Source organism: Vanessa atalanta, chromosome 10 (genome assembly GCF_905147765.1).
Source record: "Vanessa atalanta chromosome 10, ilVanAtal1.2, whole genome shotgun sequence".
Taxonomy (NCBI): Eukaryota; Metazoa; Arthropoda; class Insecta; order Lepidoptera; family Nymphalidae; genus Vanessa; species Vanessa atalanta.
The window spans coordinates 2,394,632-2,409,961 of NC_061880.1; the positions used below are offsets into that span (position 1 = coordinate 2,394,632).

At 30.7% G+C, this 15,330-nt stretch overlaps 2 protein-coding genes across 5 annotated transcripts; both read right to left on the minus strand.

Annotated features, from left to right (window-relative positions):
• Positions 1–16: 16 nt before the first annotated feature.
• Positions 17–8,952, minus strand: LOC125066732. Of its 2 annotated transcripts, none has more exons than XM_047674975.1 (7): positions 8,825–8,952; positions 8,464–8,543; positions 7,328–7,380; positions 2,302–2,373; positions 2,076–2,214; positions 1,332–1,450; positions 17–166 (listed from the first exon to the last, which is right to left on the minus strand). In XM_047674975.1, exons 1-7 carry the CDS (start codon positions 8,944–8,946, stop codon positions 20–22), a joined length of 732 nt encoding a protein of 243 aa, XP_047530931.1. In that variant the 5' UTR covers positions 8,947–8,952; the 3' UTR covers positions 17–19. The 2 variants fall into 2 exon arrangements, with proteins under 2 accessions (XP_047530931.1, XP_047530930.1); XM_047674974.1 differs by having other exon boundaries at positions 7,328–7,485.
• A 1,516-nt stretch (positions 8,953–10,468) lies between these two features.
• On the minus strand, positions 10,469–15,263 carry LOC125066999 (putative uncharacterized protein DDB_G0286901). 3 transcript variants are annotated; one of them, XM_047675362.1, is made up of 3 exons: positions 15,123–15,263; positions 12,288–14,862; positions 10,469–11,969 (listed from the first exon to the last, which is right to left on the minus strand). In XM_047675362.1, the coding sequence occupies exons 2-3, from the start codon at positions 14,851–14,853 to the stop codon at positions 10,579–10,581; spliced, it is 3,957 nt and encodes a 1,318-aa protein (XP_047531318.1). In that variant the 5' UTR covers positions 14,854–14,862; positions 15,123–15,263; the 3' UTR covers positions 10,469–10,578. The 3 variants fall into 3 exon arrangements, with proteins under 3 accessions (XP_047531318.1, XP_047531317.1, XP_047531316.1); XM_047675361.1 differs by having other exon boundaries at positions 10,469–11,990; XM_047675360.1 differs by having other exon boundaries at positions 10,469–11,993.
• Between the last annotated feature and the right edge of the window lie 67 nt (positions 15,264–15,330).

Genomic DNA, 15,330 nt, shown 5'->3' on the forward strand with positions numbered 1-15,330 from the left:
GATCGGGCACGGCCTCGGGTCAGGAGACCTTACCGCATGTAATGCTCCCTTTTATAACTATCGAGTTCGATATGAGCTCTTGCGTCCCAAATATGCTGTCGGTGTCGGAGAGTGACGCATTGTTCAACGAACAGGCGTCATCGAGTAACAGATCGGATCTTAACCCCTGTAACAAAAGCGGACAATATGTCAGAATATATCTTGCAATTATTTTTTAAATAATATTTATTTATTTTACTGCATAGAGACAAACTAGTGAACGATGTGATGGTAAGTGATCACAACCATCCATACGCAATGGCACTGTTACAAATATTAAGCATTCCTTACATCGCCAATGTTGCCATCAACCTTGGGAACCAAGAAGTTATTATACCCTTGTGCCTGTAGTTACACTGACTAATTCATCCTTGATTCGGAACACAACAATACAAAATATTACTGTTTGGTTATGGAATATATGATAACCTACCTAGACGGAACCTTGCCGTGATTTAAGCTTCGATTTTGAAACATTGAAATGTTCTTAGCTTTCACGGTTCGGTAAATAACAATGTTACTAGTGAAAGTGTGAACCCTAACGATTCTTATCGTAGGCGTAAGAAAACAAGAACCAAGCATGTTCTTGCATAAACTCTTACATTTATATAACTTTGATTTACTTTGCGATATTATAAACGCACACTACTGGCCTACTAAGAATGCTAAGATAAAAAGAAAAATTTAAAACAATCTGACATTGACATCTATATATATATAAGAAGACGTGGCCCACACTGACTTATATACTGTTTTTCATATTATAATTATAATGTATAGCAAATAGGGAAAGTAAATGTTTATATACACATACATACATTTGGTCTCACATTTTAGTTTCACACAAATTGAACGCTTGACATAGGATAGTAAGCTTTATAATTTGTTAAGTTTCCGGCGAAATTTTTGACATATTGAACTTTTATTCAGTTAATGATTGTATTGAGTAGTACTTAGCTAAGTAGGATTAATTTTTTTGTGTACACTAATCATTCAAAAATAATTAAATAAAATAAATTACAGATCCAGTTTATCCAATCATTTTGAAAGTCAGATAAATATGATAAGCAAAATTTTAATTTATTAAATACAATATTCTGGACATCACCTCGCATTCAATAAGATGAATAACTTGGTGACAGATAACGTAGACAGATGAAGAGATTTGTACAAAATTGACACACAACCAAAACTTTAAACGCGTCAATGAATCATAAATACAATTTCTATTATACAGTAATATACTTTAATTAAGTGTACTATGATTTTAAGCTAGTCAATTGTAATCTTACCTCTGAAAAATATTCATAGTCTCTTTCGAATGACAGTAAAAATATGCAGAATATTCCCGCCAAAATATAACTACACAGAGAACTAACGACGTGACACACGTAGACTCCTTTGGAACCATCTGGAACAAAAAACCAGAGCACGTTTTAATCGAAATTATTAGAAAAAAGATAAATTAACTAATTTTACTATTACATTTATAATTATATTTATTTGCTTCTAATAATTATATTATTTTTTTGGTCAAAGCAAGGAAAAGTTTAGACTTCACGGTCAGCTGCGTGCTCGGCACTAACATTCCTTGGGAATGCTTTTGGTGGGTTCGTCGTCGTCTACTACTACTGCCACTCCCATGACTTGAGATAAAGTGTATATTCTACTTTACTCTCGAGAGCCATTATTAATTGAATTTGCAAAATTTACATATACGTTTTTTTAGATTCATTTCGGTTGAATAATAAATTGAATGTTAAGCTACCAGATCCGTATGTAGCTTTCTTAAACGGAATACATAGTCAACTATATACAATTAAATTTACAACGCTTATACAACCTTAGTAAGCTATTCGTGAGATTTTTAAGATCTTATACAGCTGAATTGTAGCCTTTATAATACTTTATTCTAATTCTTTATCTTTAAACCTTCGATCTAATTCAAAACCATTCTAAATGAATAGAATTGACTTTAAACGAATTAATATATATTTTATTAAACTAAATCATTGCGTTTATTAAGTTTTACTTACCTTCAGGCAAAAATGAAGAGACCGTACCAAAAATTGCCATTAAAACTAGAACAGGGAAGCTCACGTTCGCAAGGCATTGCCGCACTACTGTCAACCTTCTATCATAAAATAATGTACAAATATATGTCGTTATGATACACTGAAATAAAAAAAAAAAAACAAAAAATAATCCATAATTCTATATTAATAATTATTACTCGAACTATATTACAGAAAAATTACCAACCTGTACCCACATGTACAAAGTTCCAAACCCACATATAAATATATTCAATGCTGTTAGACATTGTTCATCTACCTGAAACGCAAAAACATAAATTATTACCAAAAAATTAAAACTGATTTTGGTTTGAGATTTAATTTATTTGTATTCATTGATCTTGATGAAGTTTTTTGATGTACAACATCTTTCTTCTCGCTTTACTGCAATGCATGGAAGTGAATTCGTAAAAGAAGACGGAAGTTTGTAACGGTAGTACGACAGGAAGCCCGCGCTATTTGATTTGACCAATGATAGCGCAGTGCTAGAATTGACCAACAGATGGCATCAATTCATTTTCCGAGAGGATGTATTGTGTAGGAGCTTATTACCAAGGAGCGTTGTTAGACTATGATGTCCGCGACTGCTGTATGGCTCGAATTTTTAAATTGAATCTTTCATTACCATGTGGGTTTTACATTAAGTTTATTCAATACAATATTTTTTTTTATAGTACGATAATGAAACTTAAATATGGGATACAGACAAGGTTGATGAATGTACATTAGACGGCATTATTGCTGAGACAGCGATCTCTTCCAGGCAAGAACGTTAGAGAACGGCATGACATATGAACAAATCACAAACAACTAATACATAAATAATGAAATTCCAATAACTAATTGTTATAATATAAGTATTGTCAGAAAAATGATAGTACATTTAACGACAATGATCGTTGCTAATTCTATCACGTTACAGCTGGACTGTATCAGGCACATCACGATGATTTCCTTCATCTCCGAGCACGAAGTAAATCCGAGCAAGAGAAATGAATGAATGAATTGAATTATTAAAAAGCCATAATATTTTCCAAATATTCTTTTATTACATTCTATATTTTTAGAGAATTTATAAAATCCTCCTAGTTTTGTATTTTTGTTATAACATCCCATCCGATCGATTAATAATATGTATTCTGACTCGATAACGGAACTGTATAAGAATGAACCAGTAAGTGTATTGAACCGAAATAATTAACTATCTTCGAAATAGGTCTTGTTAACCGTTTTCAGTGACAGTAAAAAACGATTAATTTTTCTAAGAGTTACTTTAAAATTTGACTATTAGCGTTGAAAAATGTGAATACAGATTTAATTGAACTTACTTTACTTTACTTTACTTCTCCTGTTACTATGCGCGAGATAAATATTGAAAATTATTGAATAAAGTGATCTAGATATATCTATTATTGAAAACATTAAACTGATTAAAATATTAATCATAAGCTCTTAGTATTGCACAATATAGCTGAGTTGTTAACCAAACGCATGAAATACGTAAATCTAAGGTTTATTTTTTTCCTAATCCCATTGGAATAAGCTTTAGACCCTTATCCTGCCCGTGTGAAGCTAGGACGGCTAGTTACTTATAAATTCATCAAAAATTAATATTAAACTACTGCAATGATAATTAAAACTGAAATCTTTATCTAATTGTAGTTTAATCGATTATAGTTTCAGTCATTGCCTTAATGACTATCGAGAAAACTTAATCGATAAAACATCGGAGGCGCTTGCAGACACATCCGGTTCTCGGCAATTACATTTAGAATTCTATTTATTCTTTCTACACACTAAAGTTTTAAACGAAAAGTATCAGAAAAAGGATGCATGGTTATTCATAAATACAATCACGTTAGTCCAAAATCACAAGGTCGATAGAATCACGACAATTCATCTCTCCTCCTGTTTAATACATGACTAACCTCGAATGGCTGATGTGTTAGCAATTACGGTTTCGATCCAAACACACTCATGACAAATATTTATAGGCAGTTCGATTTATCGCAACTGGTCGTTTTTGTCTACGTCGCGTCGTGCGTATTTCCGGACCCACGACAAGGGGCTTCCTAGCGAAGCCATTTAGTTTGAACCAATGACCAGAAACCGTAGAGTTATTTATTAAAATATTAATTATAAATTCCAAGCGCTTATATTATAATCTACTTATCACGAAGAAGGCCTTTATATATATAAACATTAATAAGAAGAAAGATTATCAGTCAAGCGAGAAACCCTCGCGCTCTACTTGGAATCGCGAGTAGAAATTCTAAAAATGAACAAGCAATCATACTGAGAAATATAATTCATTATTAATATAAATAACGTAGACTCAATTATCTTTAATTTTATAATTTATACTATATACGATAGTTGTTACATTAATAGTAGGTATTATTCTCCGGATCTGTAATGGTACTAATTTAAAAAATGCATTTGTTAATTTGAAAAATATCATCTTCTAAGAAGATATCTTTATGGATATTCCTTTTAAAGGAGTCAAAAACTCCTCTGAAATGCGAGGTATGGGAGTATTTTTCTAAGCAAAATCATTAGGCTAAATTATATTTTTTTTATGTAAATCAATAATCGGCACTCTTTGGGCGTAAGACCGAATGCCGTGCCGAGCCATGATATGCCGTGGCAGCAAACGGCGTGACGCTCCATTATACCGTCACCCTCTCCCTTGTTGCTTGTGGCGCAAATAATAGAAGTTATCTACACTTTCTTATTATGTAGAAAATATATATATATTATCACGGAAACTCTCCCCTTTCATTTATATTACTCCATATTTATATATTCGTTTTCTTCAACTATCTACAAACATAAATCTCGATGTTTCACAGCCGCCGGGCGTCCCGTGATGTCACTTTTGTAATGATTCACATTTTCTACTTTCACTAGGAAATTGTTATTTATTAATCGATTAAATCGCGGTTCAGATACACTATCGCAAGCTTTTGGAACTGGCGGAGGACACGACTACACGGATCGCTTGCACCTAAAGTCGCTTTTACTTCTAAGAGCAACTTTCCCGTGATATTTGCTATATTTAGCGATATTACGTTTAGCGAAACGAGACTGTAATATACTATTACATACATAATATATAAATTACAAGTTTTGTTTTTGATTGTTTTAACATAGTATAAATAGTAAGAATTAACCAAAACTTCGCTCACTTATAATATTTCTTCATATATGTACTGCTATTATTATTATAGATTTACATATTTAATATATTCAAAAAATTACAAGTGTTGAGTGTAATTTTTTGGCAAATATGAAATAACAATTTTAAACGAAAATGGTACACTATTATGTTAAATGAAAAAATAAAATTAAACGCTCCAAGTTTGTTGTGCTTTAGAGCAAAAAAAAATCGTAATATTTTTTACATCTAAAATATAAATCATAAAATGATTTCAACTCGTGTTTCTTCATCTCTGACTGGTCATTAAAATAGTGATAGTAACGCTAGGCAGCGGCTTTCAAACTTCACTTCAACTATTACGCGAGTAAATTAAACGCACAATAAAACTGTTTCAAAAATAAATGAGTATCATAAAACGAACTGAGTAGTTACTGAGTAAAAAAAATTAAGCGAAATCATTCGGAGTTTGTCTATGGGGTGTGTTATGATTTTCGGGCGATACGAGTTTTTAGGTTTTCCATAATCAACTTATTTTTAACCTCCTATTTCTAATTGCTTCCTTAAATAGAAAAAGATTAATGACCCCTGTTTCATAGATCACGATGTATCGCAAGTATTCCGCGCAACGAAAATATTGAGAGCACCTGACAACAGCTAATGTTGTGGTTAGCCGTTGGTTGCAAAAGCAATAAGTATTAACCTAGATTCCAGAGATTTGATGCAAGTAGTAACGCTAAATATATGTATTATTTTAGTGCACAACCGAATGCAGAGATTCATAAAAAAAATATAATTTTATTTGTTGAAACATGATAAAACTTTTTGTTAAAACTTGTTATACAAATATTATAAAAAAAATATATTTATATATTTGTTCATTCTCACATTAAAAAATACTAATCTTCTTAAAATCGAATTTTACGTAAAAGAAAATTGTCACAAACTAAAACATATACATAAAATTACGTACCATATAATATTTGTACATTTATTCAGAATATTTGCCAAAAGTAACAAAGATTATATGTCTATTGTAATTTGCAACATATTATTTTTCAACGAGACATGTAAATAAAAATACCGCTGAAATTATATCGTATTGGATCGGTAGTTTTAGGGATAACACAAGATATATTGAAATGTAAAAAATACGCGGTTCGTACGGTATGATGTTTTTAATACAGAAATGATACACACATTCGATGAGCGAAAGCCCACCGACATCGGAGCGAAGTTTCGCCCCAAGTGCCGAAGTTTTCGCTAACATTACGGCCATACATTACAACGACGTACACAAATTATTTAAAATATTTTATCATTGTGTAAAACCCCGTTTCTGTCTATTAGTTAAATAGTTAGATTGCTGATCAATATGTATTTTTTTTTAAAGTATTTTAGACCCCGTGATATGTTAAGTGGTTACTGACAACACTCCTTACACCATTAGGCTGTATTAAAATAAAAATAAAAATATACCCAATTTATTTTTTAACCACTTCATTGTGATGGTGTGACAGATGTTCGTCTTTATATTAGTTATGATATCATGTTAGTCATGCTGATGGAAATTAAATTATAAATAAGTTTAGTATAAACATACTAGTTTTCATCCACATGTGTGGTGCAGGTGTTAGATACCCTATTTCATTTTCTGTAACCCTGACAGTGTGTATGCAAAATTTTACAATGATTGGTTGCGCAATTAAGACATAACATACAAATAAACATACAACCAAAATTCAACAAACTGATAAAATTAGATAATATATTTTGTATTGATTGAACTTTTAATTTCAATGTAATAAAATGATGCAGGCGGAGTGTGCCACATGATGGCAAGTGGTCACTACCTCCCTTAGAGATTGATGCTGTAAGACATATTAACCAACCCTTACATCGCACCAATGCACCACCAATCTGGGAGCTAAATGTTAAGTCCCTTGTACCTGCCATCACACTATATAAATAATCCTTCAAAACGTAACATGTGAAACTAAAATAAAACATTTAATTTATTTAAATTCAACAATTAAAACATCACATTGACCCTTACCTTGAATAGAAATAAAAAGAAGTAGACCAGGAAGCCCAGAGACAGGAATGAAGCTGAGAAACAAGCAATCCTATTGGCAAAGGAAGTCACATTCGGATTGGGGGTTAATGATCCTAGTATATGAATTTGCTGGTATCTGTCATGTATGATTTTGCCAGCTGAAAAAATTATTTGTTAGCACATAGATATGTTACATACATAAATTTTATTTAATAATGATATACTTTTACCTACAAATGCTGTTTAGATTAGGTAAAGATATCTCTGTCTTTTAAATGTTATATCAATGAAGACAGATTGAAAGAAATATTATTAGTAAACAACCAATCAACAATATTTATAGGCAAGTTAATGTTTAGTTGGCTTGATATGAATATGTAATTTACCACAATTTGAGACATAACAAAAAACAATAACCTATTGCCAAAGATTTTTAAATTACTGTAGTTTCAAAACAAATTTACTTGGTGGTAGAGCTTTGTGCAAGCCCGGCTGGGTAGGTACCACCCACTCATCAGATATTCTACCGCCAAATAACAGTACTCTGTATTGTTGTGTTCCGGCTAGAAGGGTGAGTGAGCCAGTGTAATCACAGGCACAAGGGACATAACATCTTAGTTCCCGAGGCTGGTGGTGCATAGGTGATGTAAGGAATGGTTAATATTTCTTACAGCGCCTTTGTCTATGGGCAGTGGTGACCGCTTACCATCTTATCATCATCATAAAAAAAAATTAATGTATTATTTTACAATGGTAAAGCTAAAGAAATAAGTTAAAGAAAAAATACATTTAATTGTTTATCTGACTTTGATTATATTTAAAAATCTTTGGTTTATATTAATTATCAGTACCTTAGTTAATCTATTTAGTTGTTTTATTTTTTTGTTAGTAAGATAATGAACATGGAGACAAATAATTTGTTTCTCAACTTAAGAAATTATTAATATTAAAGAACACTTATTTTATACTATAAAATATTACATATATAATTTTACAGTTAATTTATATCAACAAAATATTTCATATAAATATAGATTTTAAAAACACAAATTATATTATTCATATATTTCAAATATATAGAAATACAATACATAATATACACATACAGTGTTAAGTTTTAACTTTTTTAATCTTACCGAATGCTCCACTGGCAATATACATAAATGCAAGGCCAGTGTCGAAAAAGTTTGTTTCGTTAACGACTTGAGAACAAAGGCTGAAAAAAAGAGAAAACGTTCTTAGCACAAATAAGAAAACAAATGAAAACTACAGTGAAAAGTGAAAGGCAAATGCTAGAAAAAGTATATGTTATACATTACATGGTAAAATTGTACACTTTACACTGAGATGCAATAATAACACTTCAAAACAGTTATATTAAATGTTACTACTTATCATTATAACAATAATTTGATTTATTTAAAATAAAATCGGCAAATAGTTTCTATTTCGTAATTTTTGGATAACGCACTTCATTAATACTCGAAATATACTTACGATAAAATATAAGTCGAAGTTAAAACTATAAGCGCACATTTAAAAATTAACATATTAAGCACAAATAAAATGTAATATAACAAAATCCAATTAGGTTCAAACTGTACACACAACACAACCATCAAGACGTCAATTTAAAATGTCAATGTCATATATTACTATTTTTTATATATTTCTTTCTACGGAACTAGATGAAAGTATTTCAATAAATATATAAAAATTTACACTTGTCTAACTGTTATCAAATTTTCATAATACATCTTACAATAAAATAAATTAAATGTGCATTTCTTCTTTTAATGGTAATTGAAAATTTTGGGTAATTTTGATCTTATCTGGATTGAAATAAAAAGGCAGTTATTTTATTGAATTATAAAATAACTGCCTTTTTATTTAATAAAAAAACACATTTCATTCAAATATGTTACATTATTTTTCATTTTATTTTAGACATTATATTACATTTTTATTCGAATTAAATTAATTTTGAACATGTTACATAACCAACTTTAGTGAGAATTCTTACGCAAGGAGGTATATCTCTTATAATAGAGCCAATATTGATCTTTCATTTTCTGAATGAATATTTAAAATCTTATCTCGCAGAATTTTGTTTAGTGTTTATGGGATAATATTTTTTACAATATTTTTTAATCAGGCAACAATTAATATATTGACAACTAGATGTTACTATCAAATTCTATCTGTATTATTTTTATATACTCTGTCCTTAACTGTCAACAAATACTCAAACTTGAAAATACCGCTAATTTTTATACTTGCTTTGAAATACAATTAGTCGTACAATTAATAAAACTTTTTATATAATAAGTGAATAGATTACCAATATACTGAAATGTCGTCACTGCAGCCTATACACGCGTTAAATTTAGGTAAATGTAAATATATTTTTTTATTTAAAAACATTTTCTCCTTTATGTATGTATTTTACATTAAAAATCAGAAATGTATGCTAAACAATAGTTATATAGAATTGAATTAAGATATTAATTATCAGTTCAAGTGGTATTTTAAACTCTTATCTCCAAGAAACTAATGTTTATCTTGAATGTAAAACAATGAACAAAACATTGGTTTAAGAAAATATTTCGATAGATAATAATTTCATAACTTATTTGTATATACTTTAAACATCACATAAAGTAACTTAATTTTCTAATTATATTTACAAAATCAATAAAATTATTTTGTGATAATTTGTGGTGATAAAAAAGTTTCTTTGTAACATTATAACATTAAGTTTATATTTGATATTATGATGATTGTTTGTAAAAAAATGGAGTCGAAAGTAATTGCAAGAAAAACATTAAAAAAACATATTGAAATACAATATATATATATATCATAATATATCTGCAAATACACAAAACAAACAAAACATGTTACACAATTCAAACAGCATCATAATATCATTACGAGTTAGTGAGTAGGTGATTAGATTTTGCTGCACATTTTAAAATATAATAAAACTTGTGTATATTTTCCATAAATATATTTTAATATAATTACCAGTAATTTATATATATGATATTATTCTCTATCTTTTCAGATTCAGTACAACAGCAAGCATTCATTAAATACTTTCATTCATTACCTGATGTAAGTAAATTCGTTGAACATATACATTACATAATATTAAGATGTTTCTTTTTCTGTTGATGTTCTATTAATTGGAATTTTAACTATTCTATATTTCTTACATTATTGATCTATTGTTTCATCGGTAAAATTTCTTAACTTTTAAACCATGAAACAATAGATTCTTTGGCATTTTTAGTTTTACTCCATACAGATTTCCAAAAACCAGGTTTTTCGGTTGGTTCAATCTGTTCTATTAGCATATCTTTGTTTTTAGGAACTGATTCTAAATTATTAACAGTACGGATACTTTTTTCATTTTCATTTAATGATTCTTGGAATTGATTGTCTTGCAAAAACTTGGTTTGCACTTGTTCATGCTTATTTTGAAAATCATTATCGAAACTACCAATTTCTTGTGGTGTATATAATTCTTGTTGCATATTTTCACTGAAAGGCACTTGTACTTGATGCTGTTGACCGAAATCCATTAATACATTGTCCAAATTACTCATTTGCTGTTGCTGTTGCATGTCAATAAAAGTTTGTGCAAAATGTTGTTGCTCAATATCTTCAGGTATTTGCCCTTCAGAAATTTGTACATCATCGTATTTAGGTTCTACGTGGGTGATTGATGAACTTGGCATGTTGTATTCTTTGCGGATTAATTGATTATTATCTTTATAGCTATTGTAGTAGTTGACTATTGGTTTTGCAGTAGAAGTGCTTGTTACTTCAAATTGATCTAAGCCTATCACACTTAAAATTATAGGTTCTTGATTTAATTTGTCACCAAATTGGTTTTCATTACTCTGTTTTAAGCTTAAAGATTCAATCTCTTGTTGTGTTTTGTACAATTTATTTGAATTTATTGCGCTTATAGAATCTTCAACCTTATCATCATTACTCCGGCCACTTGTTTCTATTGATACTACTGGTATATCATCAGGGCCAATATCACCACGCCCAACATCAACAATTGGTCTAATTTGATGAGTTTTTAGGGGGCTGACACCATTTCTATTTATTTCAGTTTTATTTGACAATGTTATTGTATCTTTTGAATCAATTTCTGTGTTTTTATTAGATTCTGTTGGTTGGACAGACTCTTCTGTTGTTTTTTCAATTGATTGTTTAAAATCGTGCTCATAATTTGTGCTATGGTAATTATTATTTGTACTTTGAGTATCTACCCACATAAAATTTGATGTATTAGTATCCGAATACTGATTATTGTTAATGTTATCCTTATTTTTATCAGATTCTTTAATTAATTTGTCAATTGTATCCCATAGACTTAATTCAGTGTTACTCATTGGATGGTCCTGCGGTCTTGTAACAACTTGATTAAAATTATCTCTGGATTCTTTCCAATTACTTTCTTGATTAAAATTGACTTGCTGATGGTTTACCATAGAACTTTCAATATTTTTTTGAGCCTCTAAACTGTTAATTTTATTCCAGATGGGTTGCATAGAATGATAAAACATTGTTTGATCTAAATCTCCACTATTCATATATTGATGTGACCATTGTTCAAAATTTCGTGTATTTTCTTCAAAATTTCCTGCTTTAAGATGTTTATTTAATAGTAACAGCTATATTTTAATACATTGGTAAAGTATACTTTATTATTTATGCAAAAAGGAATAAAATTACATGAGTTATTAGATTATGAATCATATTTCAGACAATATTATTACTATAATATTATTTATTATATATTGATTTAATAAAATTTTAAAACATTAAGTCATGGCAACATAAAATAGACCTTTAAAATATTAAATGCTTTTTTCAATTAAATATTTAAATTTAACTTAATATACTGATTGCTTGTGACCATTATAAAATTAAAACTTACTTGATTGTTGGTCTTCGATCCTGTTCCATGTGTTAAAAGTTTGTTGATCATTTGATTTATCTTGTTTTTGTGGAGTTAACTGTTCAAATTTATCCCACAGATTCTGTGTCTGCTGACCAGAATTTTCAAAATGATTCCATTGATTTTGTTTTTCTTGACCCAAACTCCCTAAATTGTGCCATTGACTTTGAGATTGTTGACCTTCTAAACCATTCTGAGACTGTTGATTTAATTTTTCCAAATTATCCCATGTGTTTAGTGTCTGTTGGCCTAAATCTTTTAAATGATTTAATTGACTTTGAGTTTGTTGACTTAATTCTTCTAAGCCGCTCTGAGTATGTTGATTCAAACTTTCTAAGTTATCCCATTTATTTTGTGTTTGTTGATCTAAATCTTCTAAGTTTCCGAGTTGATTTTGAGGCTGTTGACTTAATTCTTCTAAGCCACTCTGAGTATGTTGATTCAAACTTTCTAAGTTATCCCATTTATTTTGTGTTTGTTGATTTAAATCTTCTAAGTTTCCGAGTTGATTTTGAGGCTGTTGACTTAGTTCTTCTAAGCCGCTCTGAGTATGTTGATTCAAACTTTCTAAGTTATCCCATTTATTTTGTGTTTGTTGATCTAAATCTTCTAAGTTTCCGAGTTGATTTTGAGGCTGTTGACTTAATTCTTCTAAGCCGCTCTGAGTATGTTGATTCAAACTTTCTAAGTTATCCCATTTATTTTGTGTTTGTTGATTTAAATCTTCTAAGTTTCCGAGTTCATTTTGAGGCTGTTGACTTGATTCTTCTAAGCCGCTCTGAGTATGTTGATTCAAACTTTCTAAGTTATCCCAGTTATTTTGTGTTTTTTGACCTAAATCTTCTTCAATGCCACTCTGAGGATGTTGGCTTAAACTTTCGAAATTATCCCATTTGTTTTGTGTTGGTTGACCTAAGTCTTCTAAATTACCCCATTGTGATTGAATTTGTTGGCCCATATTTTCGAAGCCATCCCATTTATTCTGTATCTGCTGACCTGTGGTATCAACATTTTCCCAGTCTATGTTATAGGATCGTCGCTTTCGTAAATGACACAATTCATCACAACTTGTTTTAGCTTGACCATACTGATTTCCGTAGAGGCTCGAAGAGTACAAATTTTGATCTGCGGTCGCTGTTACAAGTCTTTGTGATGCTTGTCCATTTAAATCACCTCCAACTGGTTTAATGACATAGGGGTCACCACGCCTTTCCCATGATTTATGATATGAATATGAAGAATGGTAACTTTTAGGTCGAGAATTCGTAGTTTCTACTAGATTATTCAAATTTGCTGCTACGTCAGAGTTAGTCGTGTCAAGTGCATATAAATTAGAATTCGCACTAGATCCTGAAGTCTGATGTAGAGCTTGATACTGTAATCGATTAGCGGCTGCCGATTTAGTATTGGCACTATACCCACTAGTATAACCACTATTGACGTTTCTTGCGTAAGCACTATTACTGCCACTTGATTGAACATTAGAGGAATCTAAAGCACTTTGATACCGTTGCCCAGCAGCTTGGGTTAGTTGCGTATCCTCATAAAGTTCACTATTTTGAGGGAATGGATTTTCTGTAGGCATCACTGTAACTGGTTGAGTATCATGTTTTTCCCATTCCTTGCGATAACTGTAAGATGATTCGTAATGTTTTGGTTTTATAACACTAACTCGCTGTCCACTATTACTTAAAACATCAGCCTCTGTGTTGACTGCATTTAGATCATGCACTAGTGAAGTTTGCGAAGCGTCGTAAGTTTGAGCCGCAACTGGTATTGCTATCCTAGTTCCTGGCCTCACGTAAACCCTCACAGGCGTTGTTATGAGTCTGCTTTTAGAGATATCGTCACTGTTGCTGAAACTGTTCAAATTGGTGCTACTTTGATCGTATTCACTTCGTGCTTGACTTCCACCATGAGAATAATATTTGTAGTTGCTTGCAGCCTGACTTCCGCGTTCAAAATTACTAGCTCCACTGTACTGACTTTCTGCTTGTTGATTGTCAAATTGTCCGTACTGTGATGCTAACCCTGCTTGACGGTAAGTGGAACTGAGGCCCGAAGCTCTTAATTGGTTAGCATTGTATCTCGCATTGTTAGCCGCCGAGTATGAGCTTCCGGTATATGCAGAATTTTGAGATGAAAGCGATGACTGAGATCGCGAATCGCCATATGAAACACCTTCTTCAAAGTTTCTACCGTGAAGATTAGTGAGATCGTAATTTCCAGATCCATACAAACCTCTAGAATTTCCAGATGTGAATACGCTACCAGTCCTTGTATTAGCACCTTCCCCCAGTTCGCCATCAACTTGTCTCACAAGTGTGCTCATTTGATGCTGCGCCAATGAGTCCATATTATGAGCTTTTTCATAATTTCCTCCCATATTACCTCTTTGAGCGCCATAGTAGCCTGATTTGCTTCCGTCGTCCGATGAACTTCTAGAAAATTGAAAATCTTCTTTTTCTTTGTACATTTCTGGTTTACCATAGGCTAAGGCCCATATGGCGCATATCATAATGAGCAGCCTCATTTTGAAGAACATAGACGCGATCTGAGAATAAAAATAAAAACAAAATAATACTCATTCTATTATTTATCTTATTTTTTTTATGTTAATGAAACCTCAATAAAAATAGAATACAATAAATAACAGTTATTATTTTGAGAATTTGAAAATATATAAAAAAAAATATTATTTAAAAAATGCCTCAGAAGTTAGCGATTTCTATAAAACATTACATATACCGATATTATTTGTTTTCAAATAGAAATAATTTACGAAGTAAAATAAAACAATACATGTATACTTACTGTGAATAATTAAATATGTTGACAAATTAAACCTCCTTGCTGTAAATACGTATGCGCACTGACATTGCACGGGAATAAAGCGCCAATTTATTCAGTATTCATTTAATATCTACCGCAAGATAACCCTTGCCCCAGCTTTATCGATCTTTATTCTAAGAAGTGCGAACATGCAAAATACTCTGAGTTAAATGAACATTTTACAAATGGT